The 17,514-nt window shown below is 40.4% G+C and overlaps 1 protein-coding gene across 5 annotated transcripts; it reads left to right on the top strand.

Moving 5' to 3' along the window:
* Nucleotides 1-6,775: 6,775 nt before the first annotated feature.
* Nucleotides 6,776-16,255, top strand: fosb (FBJ murine osteosarcoma viral oncogene homolog B). 5 transcript variants are annotated; one of them, XM_044118728.1, is made up of 6 exons: nucleotides 6,776-7,099; nucleotides 7,346-7,533; nucleotides 9,289-9,642; nucleotides 10,497-10,604; nucleotides 11,969-12,304; nucleotides 12,465-16,255. In XM_044118728.1, exons 1-6 carry the CDS (start codon nucleotides 7,039-7,041, stop codon nucleotides 12,528-12,530), a joined length of 1,113 nt encoding a protein of 370 aa, XP_043974663.1. In that variant the 5' UTR covers nucleotides 6,776-7,038; the 3' UTR covers nucleotides 12,531-16,255. The 5 variants fall into 5 exon arrangements, with proteins under 5 accessions (XP_043974663.1, XP_043974662.1, XP_043974660.1 ...); XM_044118727.1 differs by having other exon boundaries at nucleotides 9,289-9,672; XM_044118725.1 differs by having other exon boundaries at nucleotides 11,969-16,255.
* Nucleotides 16,256-17,514: the final 1,259 nt, after the last annotated feature.

Below are 17,514 nucleotides of genomic sequence, written 5' to 3'. Positions count from 1 at the left end.
CTGGTGAGGAGTTCCAAGCCTTTGACACTGGAAGGCCTTCTTACCACCATCTTAAAATTTAGCCTTCTCCACACACGATCAGATTCAAATTTACTTTATAATTTCACTTCCAGTCAGAAGAACCTCAATCCGCTGTGGGACATTAATAATTTCATACTGAGCCATAATTTAAGGCAAATATATTCATAATCAGGTCAGGATTCAATTTCAATTCAGAAAACTTCCACTACAAATCAGGTATTGTTTCACAGTGCCACCAATAATGACGAAGTACGCAAATAGTTTTAGAGTAACATAAGATGGAGAGCAAATTGCAAAAAAAAAATAAATAAAATAAATAACTCCACAAGTGGCCCTAGAAAAAAAAAAAAAAACCTTTCTTCTAACCTCAAGTTGCCAGCGTGGAACATAACTCAATTGTTGACTAGCTGTGTTGAGGCTGGGCTGGTTCACCACAAGGCTGCCAGCGAGACGTGCTTTCATTGTTTTCCTAAAGTCTGTGCTTATTGCAGACATTCCACAACTACCTGACCAAAAGCCTGGCTTCCCTTCACGCCAGTGGAAAATAAACAAATGAATAAATGAATAAAATCCCTGGTCAAACTTTTTTGAATGAGAACAATGTTTAAATATGTGAAGTCTGACAAAAACACATCACTGTGAAAGAGTTTTTGTCTCCTCCCATATTTCTTCTGATGCTTGCCTCTTAACTCTTTCACCTCATCAAATACAATTTAACATAAGATTTTATTTTTTTTAAATGATATACATTCAAAAAGTATTCCAACCTTCTCACATAGAGCCAGGTTTGTTTTTAAAAGCTTTTGTTTTTCCCCGTTATGAATAAAATCTCTTGCATTTACTCAGATTATCTTTGTCTGATGTTGAGTTTAGTTTCATGATCTTAAAGATTTAAGTGACAACAAAAGGAAAAAAAATATAAGAGTTCTCTCCAGGGGGCAAGAAGTACTTTCTCAAAGCAGTGTAAGTTCAAAAGTTCATCGCAGATGCATTAATAACGAAAGAGCTTTGTGTTTTTAATTTCACCGAGCTTTTTAGTTATTGCGCTTCATACAGAAGCCAATGTTTACACTGCCACGCAGGAAGGCCTTCTGCTGCACAGAGGAAGAATTGGTGGATTTAGACAAGAGTTGATGTGTTATAACAAGCTTACAGAGGCGGACTTTAACCCCCCTCCACCTAACAGATCACATAACGACTGCCCTGACCTGAAAGTCGAGCTCAAACCGCAGCCTTTTCACAAACACCCCACTCTCGGTTTCACTTTGGTTTTGCTGAGGTGGAGGTAGCTGCAAGTTTAAGAAAAAAAAAAAAAAAAAAAAAGAGAAATGCAACCCCAGCAAGAAAGCTTCAGATGCTGAGAGGGAGGCTGCAGTAAGAAAGGACGAGGCGCTTTGGTTGGCTGGAGGAGTAAAAGACATCTCAGGTTTCCTTCTGCGGGGTGACGAAACACTGGGAGTTATGCAATGTTGTTGGGGGGCGGAGCCAGAAGGGGTGTAAACAGCCCCGCTCTTAACTGGGACAGGCCTACGCGTTGCCTGGCAACAAGTATTTTGGGCCAGGCCAGCAAACATGGGCCCGCCTTCCAAAAGGAAACAGGAGCTGGCCTCATGAGTGCAGAGCACGTTAGTGGCTTCCCGAAAATGTGCTAAGAAACCGAGGCAAGCAAAACAAAGCACACAAGGGGTGTCAGATAACCCCCACTGCTATATTTTCAAGCCCGAGTCTAGACTACCACAAGTTACAAACAAACAAACTGTCGAAAAGAAAAGAAAGTAGTCTGAAGGGAAGATTAGTCTCACATGCATCGCATTACTCCACGAAGCAGCAATGAGTCTTGGGGTCAAATTGGGCCATGTAGCATGCAAAAAGAGGCGCAGTGTGGCGGGGAGGTTTTGTTGATTTTTCTTGCCTTCATCTAAATGTATTTTGTTTATTTCTTTTACAAGGGTATCTACATAAGAATTATTTCTACAAGCACTACAGTCGATCTCCACTTTCAGAACCTCCTGACCCACTTTGGGAATTATACAGATGCTTCGATTTACACCTAACGTACTGACCTAAATGCACCCACACTCAACCAAAGTAAAGCGGCCCAGAGGTAAAGTGTGTTCATTGACTTAAGATAAAAGGTATTAAAGAGTAATAAGAAAAAAATCTGACCATTGTCTCAATTATACTTTTTTCGGCTTGAATCACATTCTGTAACTTCACATGAATTAGAGGTGTTTACATTGTGATGTTTCTTAAAGTCAGCTTTTATGAGTGTGTGTGCACATAAACTCAATTGAATGTAACTCAACGGTTAAAATACGCATCCACCATCTTCACAAATAGTGAAGCTTTTTTGAAAAATTTCAGCCATTGCTTTCAGCAGAGTAAACTGCTTCTTTTTCACAGGAGTGTGCTTTTCCAGACACTAAAAAAGAAAAGTTGTAAATAGTTGTAATTAGTTGTAATTATACGTTATTCGCCCTTAAGTGTTCATATTAGCCTTTTATAATGGCCTTTAGTCAAATTTGTGCTGCATTAAGGCTTTCATTTACGTTTGAGTAAACAAAGCAAAACAACCAGCAGCAGTTAAAACTGAAAAAAACGACAACAGTTGGTTCTGTGTGAGCGCCTCCCTGTGCTGTGGCAAGTCGTGACAAGATTTAATCAAACCACCCTGAAGGTTTCATTCCTTTATTCCCTTTTCAGTAAAGTCATTGGTCGCGTGGAAGTTCATCACTTTAGTAACTGACTGAACTGAATAATAAATTACATTGTGATTTATATGTGTCCTCATCTGATTAAAAATGAAAATAAACCCAATGGTGACTTTGTATTTTATTAACAGAATATATGTCATAGAGAAAGAAATTTTGAGCTGCTATTCTTACAAGGGGAAAGAATAGCTTCTATATTACATTGCTTGTGGCGCAATGTAATATAGAAGCATATTACATTGCATTGTAATATGCTTCTATATATTTCATTATTGCACCTCCTCATGTCTATCAACAATATGTATTTCTAATTATGAGTCAATACAAATAAGTCATGTTGTTGTTTAACTCAAAATAATGCATACTTGTTTATGACTCCGTAATGTTCTCTTAGTCTCCCAGTGAGGAAATTCACACTGTCCATACCATCGACATAATAAATACTTATTATGTATATGGCTCATGCTGTTGCAGCAGCCAGTCATAACAGATATTCTGTACAAATAATTACTGTAGAAGTACTTCTGAAAAACAGCTCCACATTAATTTAAATATGTGTATTATTTATCCAGGAAAAGGTGACATTTAACACACATCTGCTGTGTTGATGAATGTAAGGCAAAGGGGAATAATTGTTTGAAGATGAAGCAAAGTGCAGTACAGTAAATACTAAAACAAAGATAAACAAAAACATTATATTCATCTAATAGTCTTTATACTAAAAGAACTACGTGAAATATAAGGTAAAAAAAAGAAAAAAAAGAAAAGAAAATAATATTGAATTAAAATGAAAATGATTGTCAGCTTCGTAGCGCCTGTCTGGTTATTATATGTTAAATGACTTGCCATACTACATCTGTTCCCTGCACAGAAAGAATCCGGAAGCCATATTGTGTGCTGCTGCCCAAAGAGTGTCGCCACGGAAACGGGTTGCTAGGCGGCATAACAAAAAAAGACCAAATTTATACGCGCTTGCGTCAGAGGGTAACGGCGTATCCATGGTGACGGAACGCCATATATATGTATATACACACACACACACATACACACATTGTTCTTGTCGCTTGTTTTAGCACAGTTAGCGTATTAAAGTTTCCAATGCGGACTATATTTAAAAATGAAACGTATATGAAGTAAAAACTAACATATTATTCAAGGGTGACGCGTGTTGTACATTATTGTAGAACAGCCGAAAGTAGCAGTTTCCTCAAGTAGATTTCAAGTCTTCATCTGGTCAAATTCTGCCTTTTTGTCGTTTTACTCCCGGTGAGTGTGGGCTGCTCTCGCACGTACGTTATCACCCATTCACTTTAATAACTCCCCATCACGAACAACTTACATCGACGGAGTTAGTCATCCCGGTTCAGCGGCACACGGCTCCGTTAACGGCAATCCGGGACACAACGTCCTCCGTGAATCCTCGTCTCTGACGTGGTTGCAGCTCTGACTAATAACTTGTTATCCCCAACTCTTCCCTTTTTGCTCACGCCTGTTCACACATCAGCTGCACCATGGAGCCCTTTCACAGCAGCATGCCCGCCCCGACACATTGTCTGACATCACAACCAGAAAAACGTTGTATTTCTTTTTTTTTTTCCCTTTCTTTTCATTCATTCAGGATTTCCCCCCAACCCTCACCCCGTCTTCCCGCTATTTGGCTTGTGGCGCTTGTCCCCCAAGCAAAAAAAAAAAAAAAAAAAAAAAAAGAAAGCCTCCCACCTGCCACATTCCCGCTGGTGTCCGAATGTAGGCTTCACAGTGAATCACTTTATGCTCGGATTGCAGTGACAGGCTCATATTTCCGTCACTGCTGCCCACTGTCCAGTCAGTAGTTACACACGGCCGATTTTTTTTTTTTTTTTTTTGAGGGAAAAAGTGGTTGAGTGTTGCTGATTGTGCTGAGTAATCCCCAAGATAAAGTCTATTTGTCTTGAGCAGGGGCGAGCATAAATAAAAATGCCGTACAGGGGCAGCAGCCCGAGATTTAACCCCCTACTCTCCCCTCCTAACACCTACTTTATCTCAAAGGCATCGGGCATAATAATTTCAATTTGTCTGTAAAGTCAGGGCTCAGATCTGGAAATTATGTCACCCCTGAGTTTAGCATGTTCTAGCTGCATGCCAGAAAAATTGGTTCGTTTTGCTGTTTCTTTTATGGCTAATTACCACTAGCAAGATAAGCAAATGATGTGCATTCAAAAACTAAAGAAACTATTTCACAAATGGAGGTTGTACCATGTGTGCCTTCAATTTAATGTAATGCAGACTATCAGAAGTGCTGATGAGTACTTTATCTATGATTTTTTACATTTATTTATGGCAGCCATGTTGATATACTAATATAGCCATATACTAAACTCTGAGATTATCAGCAAAGTATCAGTCCTTTTGCACTTTATACATTTTTGCTTTCTTCAGCGTGACACCTAACCCAGAGCAAATAGCCATAAACTTAAACTCAAACTACCTTGACGTGTCAGTAATGTACCATCAAATGCACAGTTGTGAATCGGAAGAAAATCTGGACAGGTTTTTCCTCACACAATGTGTAAAAGAGTTTTACACATTGGTAGATGGTTTCAGACTGGAGGGTTTTAAAAGAGTTGTTGGGAGTCTGCAGCTGCATGCCTCTGGTTTGGCAAACTATCACTTTCCCAATATAACTTTGGGGTACATTCGTGTTTCCGACTTGGAAGTGCAAAAATTCAACTTCCGAAGACAAAGAGAACAGACGACAACACCAAGCCTTTAACGCATGCCACACACTTCCTTCTTTTTTTTGTTGTTGTATTTCAGGGACTGCATTTTACTGGCACACACCACACTGGTATAAATCATCCACTATTTTCTTAGAATCAAAATTGTTTCTAAAAAAAAAAAAAATAAATAACAATGTCATGTCATTATTTTTCTTTGAGAAATAATGAGATGAAATTAAAAAATTACAAAAACAAAGGTACTGGAAATATTTAATGTCTACGCACTTTAAACTTGATGTGTCCCTAACTATCTATATTTTTGAAAGAAACTTGCACAGGCGTAGGTCCCCAAAACAGACTCTCGTTCATGCTGTTCTTGGGCAAAACCCTGGCAGCAAGTCTCTGTTTTATGTTATTTCTCAAATTGCAGTTAATCCATTCATGAAATAATACCCGACTTCAGATGAAGGGAGTGTTCAAGTGCTCAGATCATTATGAGTCCCAAGGGTGTGTCCTGAGAAACTGTTAAGCAGGATTTTTCTTGAAGTTTGACGGGATTCCGTCCTGGAGAACAACTCCAGGCTGCCTGGGTGTAAATAAACCCACATTTTGGAGTTTCTCCTCCCCCCCAAACAGCCATTATCTACAACAGGGGTGTCAAACTCCAGTCCTCAAGGTGTCCTGCAAATTTTAGATGTGCCTCTGCTGCACCACACCTAAATAGAATAATTAAGTCATTAGCAAGACTCTGGAGAACTGATCTACACAAGGAGGAGGTAATTAAGGCATTTCATTCCAATGTACCTGTAGCACATCTATAAACTGCAGGACACCGACCCTTGAGGACTGGAGTTTAACACATGTGATTTACAACTCTATGAAGAATTAATACAAGTAACAACAACATTTAATTACGCTTTGAGGTCAATGAAGTAGTTTAGAATTTGAATGGAGTCTCCCCAAAACAGGAAAAACATTTTAGGTATTGTAATATCATTCATAACCATGACCTAAGAATGTTCCTATATCTCATACGCGTCTTTACGGTCTCAAATAGAAACTTTCCATATTTATCACCCTTGTGTTTCTTAAAATTTCCTCTCAGACATTGTCAGACGGTGAGAAATATGTTTTGCCTGTGATAACATAAAAGAAAAAAAGAGAATAGAAAGTCTATTATTATCCGTCGGCGAGGTAAAAACCTTCTGGTCCATTCAGTGGGAGAGGGAATCCCTCAACGTCACCAAGGATACCAAACACAACATATCAAATATGGGCATGTACGTCAGCGGAACTCCGAGGCGGGACTTCGTAGCTAGAAAATGCCTAGCTGGTACTCGCAGCGGATGGCTTCATTCATGAGTACAACATCTACTACGCTGCACCGTGAAAAACCGGCCGGCGTCCGCCACGGGCTTTCCGTTAAAGGACCGTACATGGATCTATAATCTCGCGGGGTTTTTTATTTTTTTATTTTTTTTCTTTCTTGAACAGCGGATAAGTTTGAGAGAGCGACCAGGATTTTACAAGCCAACTATATTAAAAGCAGACGGAGTTCAGCTGGAGCGAGTTTTCCCTCATCGCGAGGAGTTGGATTAAGTTTCTTCATGCAACTTTTTTGGAAAGAAACCAAGACCATCTCACTGGGAAACAACAAGAAACTTAACGGTAAGAGAAATTACAGACGTAAGAAGTATCCTCTTTAAAGTGCGGTCCAAAACGGCTGCCTGCGGCTGCACACCAGCTCCTTTCGAGAATCACCCAAAGATATATAGCCTATGTATAAAGGAAGCTTGTTTTTAAGAAACCTCATCGAGCCTTAGGCTTTAATTAACTTTCTTGCCAGTAACATCATCTGCTTTATCCCAACAGTACCTCTCCCTTAGTAACCTTCTCGCTCCTCCGCCGCTGCAGGTGACACCGTGCGTTCCCTGATTACTGCAGGTGCCGCCTTCTCCTTCAGTCCCTCCGGGGAGATGTACCAAGGGTTTCCCGGCGACCCCGACAGCGGATCCCGTGGAAGCTCGTCTCCGTCCATAGAGTCCCAGTACCTATCCTCGGTGGACTCCTTCGGGAGCCCGCCCACCACCAGTGCTCCGCAGGTAGGTTCGTGTGAAGACAGGCTAGCATCTGCTGCTTCTTCAGAGAGAATGCAACATTATTATTCTTATTATTAGTAATTTTTATCAGTGATTTGTGTCGTAATGACACTATGTATACCGTCATATTTATATAAATAGTGCAAAGGAAACTGGGTCAAACGCGCTGATATAATTTAATTCACAGTCTACTAGAAAGACCTTATAAGTTTAGCCTTATGTTAACTGTAAGGAGCGTGGATTCAGTCAAAGTTTCCCAGTGATCTATTGCTTGCGGCGGCGGTGGTGCTGCAGCGTTCTCCGACAGCGTGCTCCGTCAACGGCACGCCGAGCCGCAGCTCTGGAACTCCCTACGTAAGCTCCGCTCTCCGCTCGCCGTGACGTAAATGCGTGTTCTATTTTGGAGCGGTACGTCGCGTTGCCAAGGGGAACACCGGGGGTGTGACGAGGGAGGAGGAAGAAGGAGGGAGGGGAAACGTTCAAAGAGAGGAACGATTGGCCGATGTCGGCAGCTCTCCGAGCCGCCTCTCCCAATGTCTTTACACGCTTTTAGATGAATATTAATTGCAGTCGCTACTCCTCCTCGGCTCTAAATAAACCAGAAAAAAGGACAAGTGATAAATCTGAACCATCCATTTGCGTTTTTAGACCCATATATAGATAATTCTGTGTAACCTAGATAGGACAAACCGAAACCTATTCGTACCTACGTACATGTCATTTGACTGGTTTATTGCAATCTGACTACCGTCACAATCAAACATGTAGCTTCAGCTTTCTAAATCAATGAAGTTTCATTCAGTACTTTTATGTAGCTTTTCATTTTCAGGGAAATAATTGACATTCAGAAGCAAAAAATACTTTCTAACGTGATCCTTCTAAGTTGCAGTCAAATTCAATTTGTAATGCCAGTTTGTTAAGAGTTATCTAAGAAACTCTGATTGCACAGAATCATATTTTACCTTTTTTCTGTGCAAGCATGTGGGTGCAAAGGAACACTTGTTTCCACATATTTTAGCTTTGTTCCTAAGAGGCTTTGCATTTGTTTGTTGCATTTTATTTTGACTCACAAGAGCAATTAATTATTATAAGAGTCAAGCGAGTCTATTGTCACTTTAATGTTGAGCTAATTGTAAACAACATAATAATAATAATAATAAAGGATTTCTTCAAGCGTTTCAACAGGTCAGTGTTATCAAAAAGGGTTTTAGCAAAAATGCGGGATAGATAAAACCACATTGAGAAAAGTTTAGTACTTTAACTGCATTTGGCAGAAAGGTGTGTAGAATTTTGTTGGTTCTAATTTTGATACTTTTGTAATATTTTCATGATGACAGCATTGTAATATGCTCATAAAGAGGATGTGGAGAGCCTGATCTTGATCCTTCTTAGAAGATACTGCACTGAGACAGTCGGGTCTCTCTGAAAAGACTCTTTACTAAAAGACTAAACAGTTAAATCTGAGAAGAATCTTCTGGAAGTGTTACTTATTTCTATAAGAAACAAACATAATATGCTATGATGTTCCCACGTTTCCCAGCACAACTTCATGAGCCTATCGTTAAATTTATATCTAACCATAGTTTGATTTATAAGCTCTCAAAGCCCTGTTTTTTCTAACGTTATTATAGATTACATGGTTTTATTCTATAAAATTGCTGGTTGATGAGTTTTTAGTGTCTTTTCTTGTATTGTTTTTAACTGGTCAGTCTAATTTCACAGTTACTGAAATCTAAAATCGTTGCGTTTCCCCGTCAGGAGTGTGTTTCAGCGGGTGCTGGTTTGAGCATTGTGGGCAGCAGGCCAGGAAGCGGTGTCGGAGGTGAGATGCCAGGTTCATTCGTGCCCACCGTCACCGCCATAACTACCAGTCAGGACCTGCAGTGGCTGGTGCAGCCAACCCTCATCTCCTCCCAGGCCTCCGGGCAGAGTAGCTCCACTGGCACCTCGACAATGACCCAGCCAGTGTCGCTGGTGGACCCGTACGACATGCCGGGCCCCAGCTACTCCTCGGGGTCCTGTTTCACCCCTCCCAGTTCAGAAACTCCAGTGCCGGCGCCGGGTCCCATCCGGCAGTCCAGACCCCGCAGCCGCCGTGCACGAGACGAGTCTGTGAGTGAAGATGGAGATGTTGGTGTGTTAGTAAGTCTGTGTGCTTGAGAAGATTTGTGTGTTGAGTGAAGGTAAACGATTTGAGAGAAAACAAGGGAAGTCAAATTAAGCTACTGTTAATTCTTGTTGACTTTCTGGGTTGTGGTTAACAAATAGAAATGCCACAACGTATCCTGACGGCCTTTTGCACGAGCGTTCAGAGAAACAACACCGTAAAGGGTTGTGAAAAAAGAAAAAAAACTTTGATTTGTCAGCTAGTATTTTATTTAGACTGCAAAACCACAAAAGTATTTTGTCTAATTTCTGGTGCAAATATCTTAGTGCCCTTAAAATAAGACAAAAAATACAATTAACCTTTCAGGAAGAAATGGGAGCTTCTTTTAATTAAATTGTTCCTTATTTTATAATATTAAAAGTACTAGTTCCACTGGTAGACTATTTCACTAATAACAAAGCAATTTTCCTGTTTTGTTGATGAAATAACCTGGCAGTGGAACTGAAACTTTTTCATCAGTGTTAAGGAATTATTTTCTTAAAACAAACGCCTATATATTAATAAAAAAAAAATACTTGTCAGTTTTGTCTTATCTCAAGTGTACTAATGTATTTTCACTAGAAATTAGACAAAACATACCTGGTAATATTTTGCATTTTCGCAGTGTGTTTGCTGTTATCAATGCAATTTATTCTTCAGTCAGATGACGACTGAGGCTAACCAGAAAGAAATCTCTAATCCAAGCTTTGTGTCAAAAGGCAAAAATAGCGTGCTCATTGCAGTGTGTCCAATATTAACAAATACATTTTAAAGTTGGAACCAAAACTTCCAGCCTCTAAATTTACTTCTGTGATTGCAGCTAACACCTGAGGAGGAGGAGAAGAGGCGCGTTCGCCGAGAGAGAAACAAGCTTGCTGCTGCCAAATGCAGAAACCGCAGACGGGAACTGACAGACAGGCTGCAATCGGTGAGTTGAGCCCTGTTGTGGAAGCCGGAATGAGTGATGATCGTAATTACGCTGTTTTTCTAAACTCCCATTGCATTGTGAAGTATGTTAATAATGGTTTACATTGGTTCTCGGGGACTTGGATAATAGCAAGTTGCGTTCAGCTGTTACGGGAAAGAAATTATGGTTTGAAGAGCAGCTATTGTACCTGCGCATTTCTGACCTAATTAGGGAACTTATCTGTAAGGCAGCATACATGTTACCTGCAAGACATGAGAGTGTTTATTCTGAGAGAATACAGTTCCAGGCAAACGGCAATCATAGGAAAGAATTGTTTAGTTCCTGCTCCCAAACTCACATCTTCAAGAAGGAATGAAAGGAGAGAAAGATCGACCAATTTGCCCACAACAACAATACGTTTGGTTTGAAGTAGTCCGGTCGAGCGTTTCAAACCCAAGACAAGCATACCAAGTGTCAAGCAAGGAGGTGGCATCTTTCGATTCAACTGAATTCAATTCAAAATTAGATTATTTATCCCAAAGGGAAATTAAAAGATGTCTTAACTCATCTCATGCTGTGGATGCTGTGGGCAGACAGTCTTGCAACAAGGAGCCTCTTACTAAAGATTGTTGCTGCATAATAGCCTCCAGACTGCTATGCTACGCTAACAACTCAATTTCCGGGCAGCAGAGACAATGTTCCTGTAACTTGTCCTGGATTACACCATCAGTTGTTGGCAAGCGCTGCTAATCCACATTTGGTTTCGCCACTCTGTCTGCCTTTATGGTTAGAAAGCCGGACAGATACACATTGGAGTCTACGTCATCATGCTATCACTGTTTACCACTTGCCTGACGTAGTGGTGTATTTCACAAAGTCTTTAAAAAAAATGCAAGACTATCTCCAAATTTTTCATCGTCACCTCAAATTAAATGCTAGATGGTCACAAACCAGTTGGGGTTCCAGCAGGACGATGAATCCAAACATTAGCTGAAACCGGCACCTTGAACTGGTTGTGATAAGTGGTCATAAAGTTTGTCAATGGCTACAATATGTCTATGGGATCCCTGTAACCTGCTAAGGGACCTTCAATCAGACATTATTGTGGATTAAGGCATGTGTCAGGGAGTGTAAATTTAAACTTGTACCCCTAAATGTGGTCCTTAAAAGTAATTGCAGTCCCTTGCTGTTTGACTATACCTGTTGATGAAGAGCGAATGCAAACCTCTGACCAGAACTGTAGATCTTCTCACAAAGATATTTAAGTAGAAAGTAGGTGTAGCTGACATTGACATTCCTCCTCTTTCTGCCCACCTTCTACTCCACTTCATCCACCTTTCTCCTGTTCCCTCCTGGGTCCTCTCGTTCCCTGTAACTCCACACAGGAAACTGACGTACTTGAGGAGGAGAAGGCAGAGCTGGAGGCCGAGATCTCCGAACTTCAGAAGGAGAAAGAGCGTCTGGAGTTTGTACTGGTGGCCCACCAGCCAAACTGCAAGATCCAATACCAGGAGCAGGCTCAGCAGGCCTCAGTGCAGTCCCAGCTCGCTCCTCAGAGCCTACCACCTCCCATCTCCATTGTGGGCTTGACTGTGAAGGAGGACTCTTTCTATCTCCCTCCTGCCTACTCTGCTCACCCGGCCCCCACACAGCCCCAGCCTCCGTTGCAGCAGCAGCAAGTCCAGCAGCAGCAGCAGCCTCAAGCAGGGATGATGCAGGAGGTAGAGTTTTCTAGTTCTTTCTACGGCTCAGCTGAGCCAGCACCTGGTGGGCCATGCCTTATGGCCAGCGACAGTGGTGGTGGTGGTGTTAACCATGACGATGCCGCCATTGGCAGTTACAACACCTCATACACATCTTCATTTGTGTTCACCTACCCAGAGGGAGCCTGCGGGGTCAGTGCCAACCAGCGGAACAGCAGTAGCGAGCAGTCATCCGATTCCCTGAACTCGCCTTCGCTGCTGGCGCTCTGACTGACCGACAGACACATGCATGCACAGATTACCACTCACACGCCCAATGCTCACTGGATGCAGAGGCTGACACGAGTACACGCACAGTGCCAATCAGTCTCCCAGATTGAGGAAAAACAAAGTGCCAATCATTCGAACCTGATTGGGTGACAGTTTACACGTCCAGAAATATATTCCTGTCAAGAGCCATAGAAAAAAATGAAATAAATAAATTGCACATCAGATCGAACCTTTAACATTTGAGCTACAGCAAAGAATACATTCCTGTTTTGTATTAGGTCGAAAAGTTTTAACAGGGCACAATTAATACCTTTCTAAGAAAAAAAATTGCATTACGAAAACCTGCAGAGCCTTGGAAGATTCTCCAAATCTCTTTAACTTTTCCACATTTTGTCACATTAAACCACAAACTTCAAAGCGTTTCATTGGGACTTTATGTGACGGTCCAGCAGAGAGTAGCCGATACTTGCTAATTGAAAGGAAACAGATTTCTCGCAGATAAAGTTCAAAGAAGGAGCGTGCATTTGTAAGACAATTCTTTGGTGGTGTTGGTGTCATTTGGCTTACGTCTCCGACAGCCTTGTGCACCTGGAGACTGTAATTGTTGTCCATTGTTCCTTTCAAAATAGCTCAAACTCAGAGATATTGGCTGTAGAGCACCAGTGAACACCAATTTTCAGCGCCTGTCATGGATTTTGAACTGGACTTGGGTCTAAACTTTGACGGATCCATCGTAAACCAGATGCATGGGTTGATTTAAACTTTTCCATTAAAGCTTTGCTTGTTTGTTTGAAGTTATTGAGCTGCTGGAAGGCGAACTTCCACCTCAGGCTTAAGGTGGAGATCAGAGATAAACCCTGTGCTGGTCTATCTCCAGGGTTTATTCTCCAACATTGTTGTGTTTATCTCCGTCCATCTGCCAGCCAACTCTGACCGCACACTGGCTTGAGCCCCTTTACACGGCTTGTTGAAAAGTGCGAAGGGTTCTTCTTATGGCTCTCTTTCAACAATTCGTTAATCTTGCAATTTTTCTGTAAGAGCCATGACTTGTGGGACGCACCACCGGTTGATGTTCAGTAAACGGATTCTCCCACCCGAGCTGTGGATCTCTAAAGCTCCCCCAGAGATACCACGGGCCTCTTGGCTGCTTTTGGATATAAAGTGACAAAGTGTGGAAAATTCAAGGCGTGTGAAAGCCTTTTGCAAGGGACTGCTCGTTACCAGTCTAAAGTGCTCTGATTTAAAGAACTGATTCACAATGAATTTTTCTTATTAAAATACTCTCATTGAGTAAAATAGATGTTATTTCTGCACCCCAACACGCACCAGTGCCCCCACCTTGTTCCCTCTGTCGGTTGCCCTTCTGCTAGTGCTCTTGCTTTCATTCTTGTCCATTATCTTTTTTTTTTTCTTCTTTTTTTTTCCTCGTCCACCCTGTTGTTGAATGTATTTGTGCAGATCTGAAATGAAGGACCAAGGACAATTTGTTCGGGGTCTTTTCTTGTGAAAGACAGACAAAGCTCGCTCACTTGTAACCTTCCATCTGCTCGGCTGCTCTGTATGCTTCTTCATTTGCTGCTTGGACTTGGCGAGTTGAGGATCTGAGTATCACAGCCTCCTCTAAATCTTGTGCTTACAGTTTAAAAAAATATAAAAAAAATCAATCTTCCACCGTCTGCCTACCTGCCGTGCGACCCATCTCTACCCATCTCTGTTTTTTTTTCTCCTCTTCTGTCTCTTTTATTTCTCCCTCTCTCTTTGAAGTCCTCGACCACTGAGAGCCCGGAGAACCCCTCCAGCCCCTGGGACCTTGAGTGAAAAAGCCGGCGCAACTAACACTCCCCACTTTTGCACCCCAGTCATTCAAGGATCTGGACGTCCAAACGAGAAGAACCTCTCCTTTTCGGAGCTCACTGCTCAGATTCCGTTTTACGATCTGAAACAGCAGCTATACGTACATTTAACACACACACGGATGCATAAAGCGCGACACGAAATGCCACTGTCTTCTGCTGAGCCATTTTTCATATTGTTTTGCACGATGAAGATTAGATACATCTGCTGTGCTGGAGAGTTAAAAGCGAATAGGGACTGAGTGGAGGCACGGAGGACAGACACCTGCGGAGAACATGCTGTCATCCGCTTTGGGTGTAGATATGAGAAAGTAACGGGCGGGCAAAAGAAGAAAAAAAAAGGAAGAGAGGGACCAAAAAACAAGAGAAAAGCACTTCTGTGGAGATGTGACCACAGGAAAAAAAATAAAAAATAAAATGCATCTTCACATTACAGAAACTCAACTGAGTTTACTTTCACGGGCGCTTTCAAGTCTCTGAAATCAGAAGTTTAGCTGCAGCAACTCAGAGATTTATCAGATGTGAACCAATGCATTCATACAGAGGAGGGACTTGTATCTGTTTTATTTAATTTAATTTTTTTTAAAGAAGTGTTTCAGACAACCTCTAAACGTTGGGCTCGGTGGTCTCTGCTTCCTGTCCCCCTGTTCTCCCTGTGCAGAGCTGAGGAGGCGTTTATTGTGAGTGGGTGGTCCACTCTGAGGCACCTGGCCCGTTTATTTCTTTCTTTATTGAGGTTGAAACGACGATCCGAGCACAAGGCAAGACCCGGAAAAAAGAAGAAGAAAAAAAACAACAAGAAAACAAATGGAGAGAGAGAGAACACGGGGCTGATGTTGTGGAGTGAGCGTCCTTTTTCTTTCGCCTGTGAATTTGTAATTTTTTTCCCCTCTGTATTGTTTGAGTGAAAACTGTTATATATGTCAGTGTTTGTTTATGTGACTTATTGTTCTTGCTTTCTCTTGTACTGTTGCCATTTTATTATTATTATTATTATTATTTTTAAATTTCCGTTTTGTTCAATTTATTCGGGAGATTTCTTCATAACTGTTACTATTACTGTTTTGCATTGTAGCCAGTTTGGTTTATTTTTGTTTTTTTATTTTTCTTTTTTTAATTATATTTTCATTTGGCAACTTTGGAGGCATAACGTGTGCACTACAAAGAAAAAAATTTGAATTAAACGTTTATATGCATATACATTTAAACGGTAACATGTATATGTATACGTGTTATGTACCATGATTGTAATGTATGAATGTCTGCATATATAAATGGGATATTTTTGTCAAAGAAGAACAAGGTAAAAGTACAAAAAAATAATATTTAAAAAAAATACATATTTTTATAAAGCAAGAAAAAAAAAGAATTTAAAATACTGCCCTGTCCCTGAACATTAAGCACGATGTCACTGCCTTTGTCAATATGTATTTATGTTTTATAAACAATATAAAAGCACTATCCGATTTACATTTATTGTATGTTTATAACAATGATGTTAGAAGATTGTGGATTTTGTCTGTGAGGTCTGTCCCAAAGCTACTGACCCCTTCATGCCTCCAGTGAGTGAATGTCACTATTTGTCACTTGGTTCATTTTTAAAAGCTCAAAGTGTCACACACACACACACACACACACACACACACACACACATACACACACATGCACAATGCATATCTGCCCCAAACTATCGCCTTGCAAATTTCCAGAAATGTTTGTTTGAAGGATAATATTTAGTAAAATGTGTTCTCAAAAAAGCTTAAAAATTGTATTGTTTGCAAAAAGAAAAAGAAAAAAAAAGAAGGCTTTATTTTGATCTAATAAACTTGCTTATTGAAAAACATCAGCATGATTAAGGGTTTCTGCAAGGTCTTGAGAAGTCATTAAAAATTCAAAATTTCATATGTACTGATTAAGCATTAATGCCTTAAATATATTTTTAAAAAATTCCCAATTTGGTCTCAAATTATATTTGGTTATGTCTTAAATTTGTACATTTATTCAGTTGTTGCTTGTACCATCTTCTTTTTATTATGTTATTTCTTGAGAGATGTGCTGGAAACATTTGTTCCTTCTCTTAATTGTTACTCTTGCTGAGAAACTGAGGTGCTATCATGTTGTTGAAAGAATAAGCCTAGTCAAAGGAAATGTACCATTCAGACATTCAGCTTTTCCTGCAGACCTGCAAAGAATTATTGTTTTAAAAGTGGATGACTTTAAGTTTAGGCAATGAAAATCCAAACGGTTTTTGTTAGGTGAGCCACTATCTGCTCCTTCTTCATCATGGGAAACGGTACATTTAAGTTAACTTGAAAACAGGGACTTTAATAAGGCTAAAATATAATATAAGCTACAGTCGTGAAGCTAGCTATTTACTGTAATAAGATGTTGAAGTTGGGTGGGAATAAATGCCAAAGCCAAAAAGCTCAAATTCAGGCTTAGAAAGTTAGATTTCTCTTGTTTAAGCTATGGAGTAAGTGGAAAAAAATCTGAGTGATTAAAGTAAGAAAAGTGTCTGAATATTTTTTTTTTATCTACTTTTGGATCAGCATTGTTCTGAAACTCTTAAATGTCACCAAAAACTTGCAGAAACCCTGGACAAATGACATGATAGTTTGCTCCGTCTTGGCTCCTGGTCTGTTAGAAAAGGGGCAGACCTCATGGTTTGGTTTTATTTTATTTTCTTTTATTTTATTTTCTCTAATCTTGAATAAGGACTGTGTAAAAATGCTGGAAAAAAATGCCTTTTTTTTCACTTTCCCAAACAAATGCAAATGTGATGACAAATTATGTACTGGTGTCAGAGTAAGCATAAAACATATTCAATAGTTCTCATGTACATAGGTTTTCGTGGTGCTACATATACTATACGAGGCGGATCAGAAAACGTGGCGGTGGAGTTTAGAGGTGGAAAGGCTGCACACTGCCATTGCTGTGGCTCAAAGTGAATGGGAAGTCCTGCTTGCCTGATTTTCTTTATTTAGACTGGAAACCAAAGGGAGGGATGTTTTTTTTTGTTTGTTTTTTTTTTTTTTTAAAGCGCAAAAAGTCTGAGATCCAACAGGTTAATTCCCACTGCCTGCTTCTTCATTGTAACAAATTGAT

Source organism: Gambusia affinis, linkage group LG06 (genome assembly GCF_019740435.1).
Source record: "Gambusia affinis linkage group LG06, SWU_Gaff_1.0, whole genome shotgun sequence".
Lineage (NCBI taxonomy): Eukaryota > Metazoa > Chordata > Actinopteri > Cyprinodontiformes > Poeciliidae > Gambusia > Gambusia affinis.
Note: the sequence above shows the minus strand (reverse complement) of the source record. Positions and strands in the feature narration are given on the sequence as shown.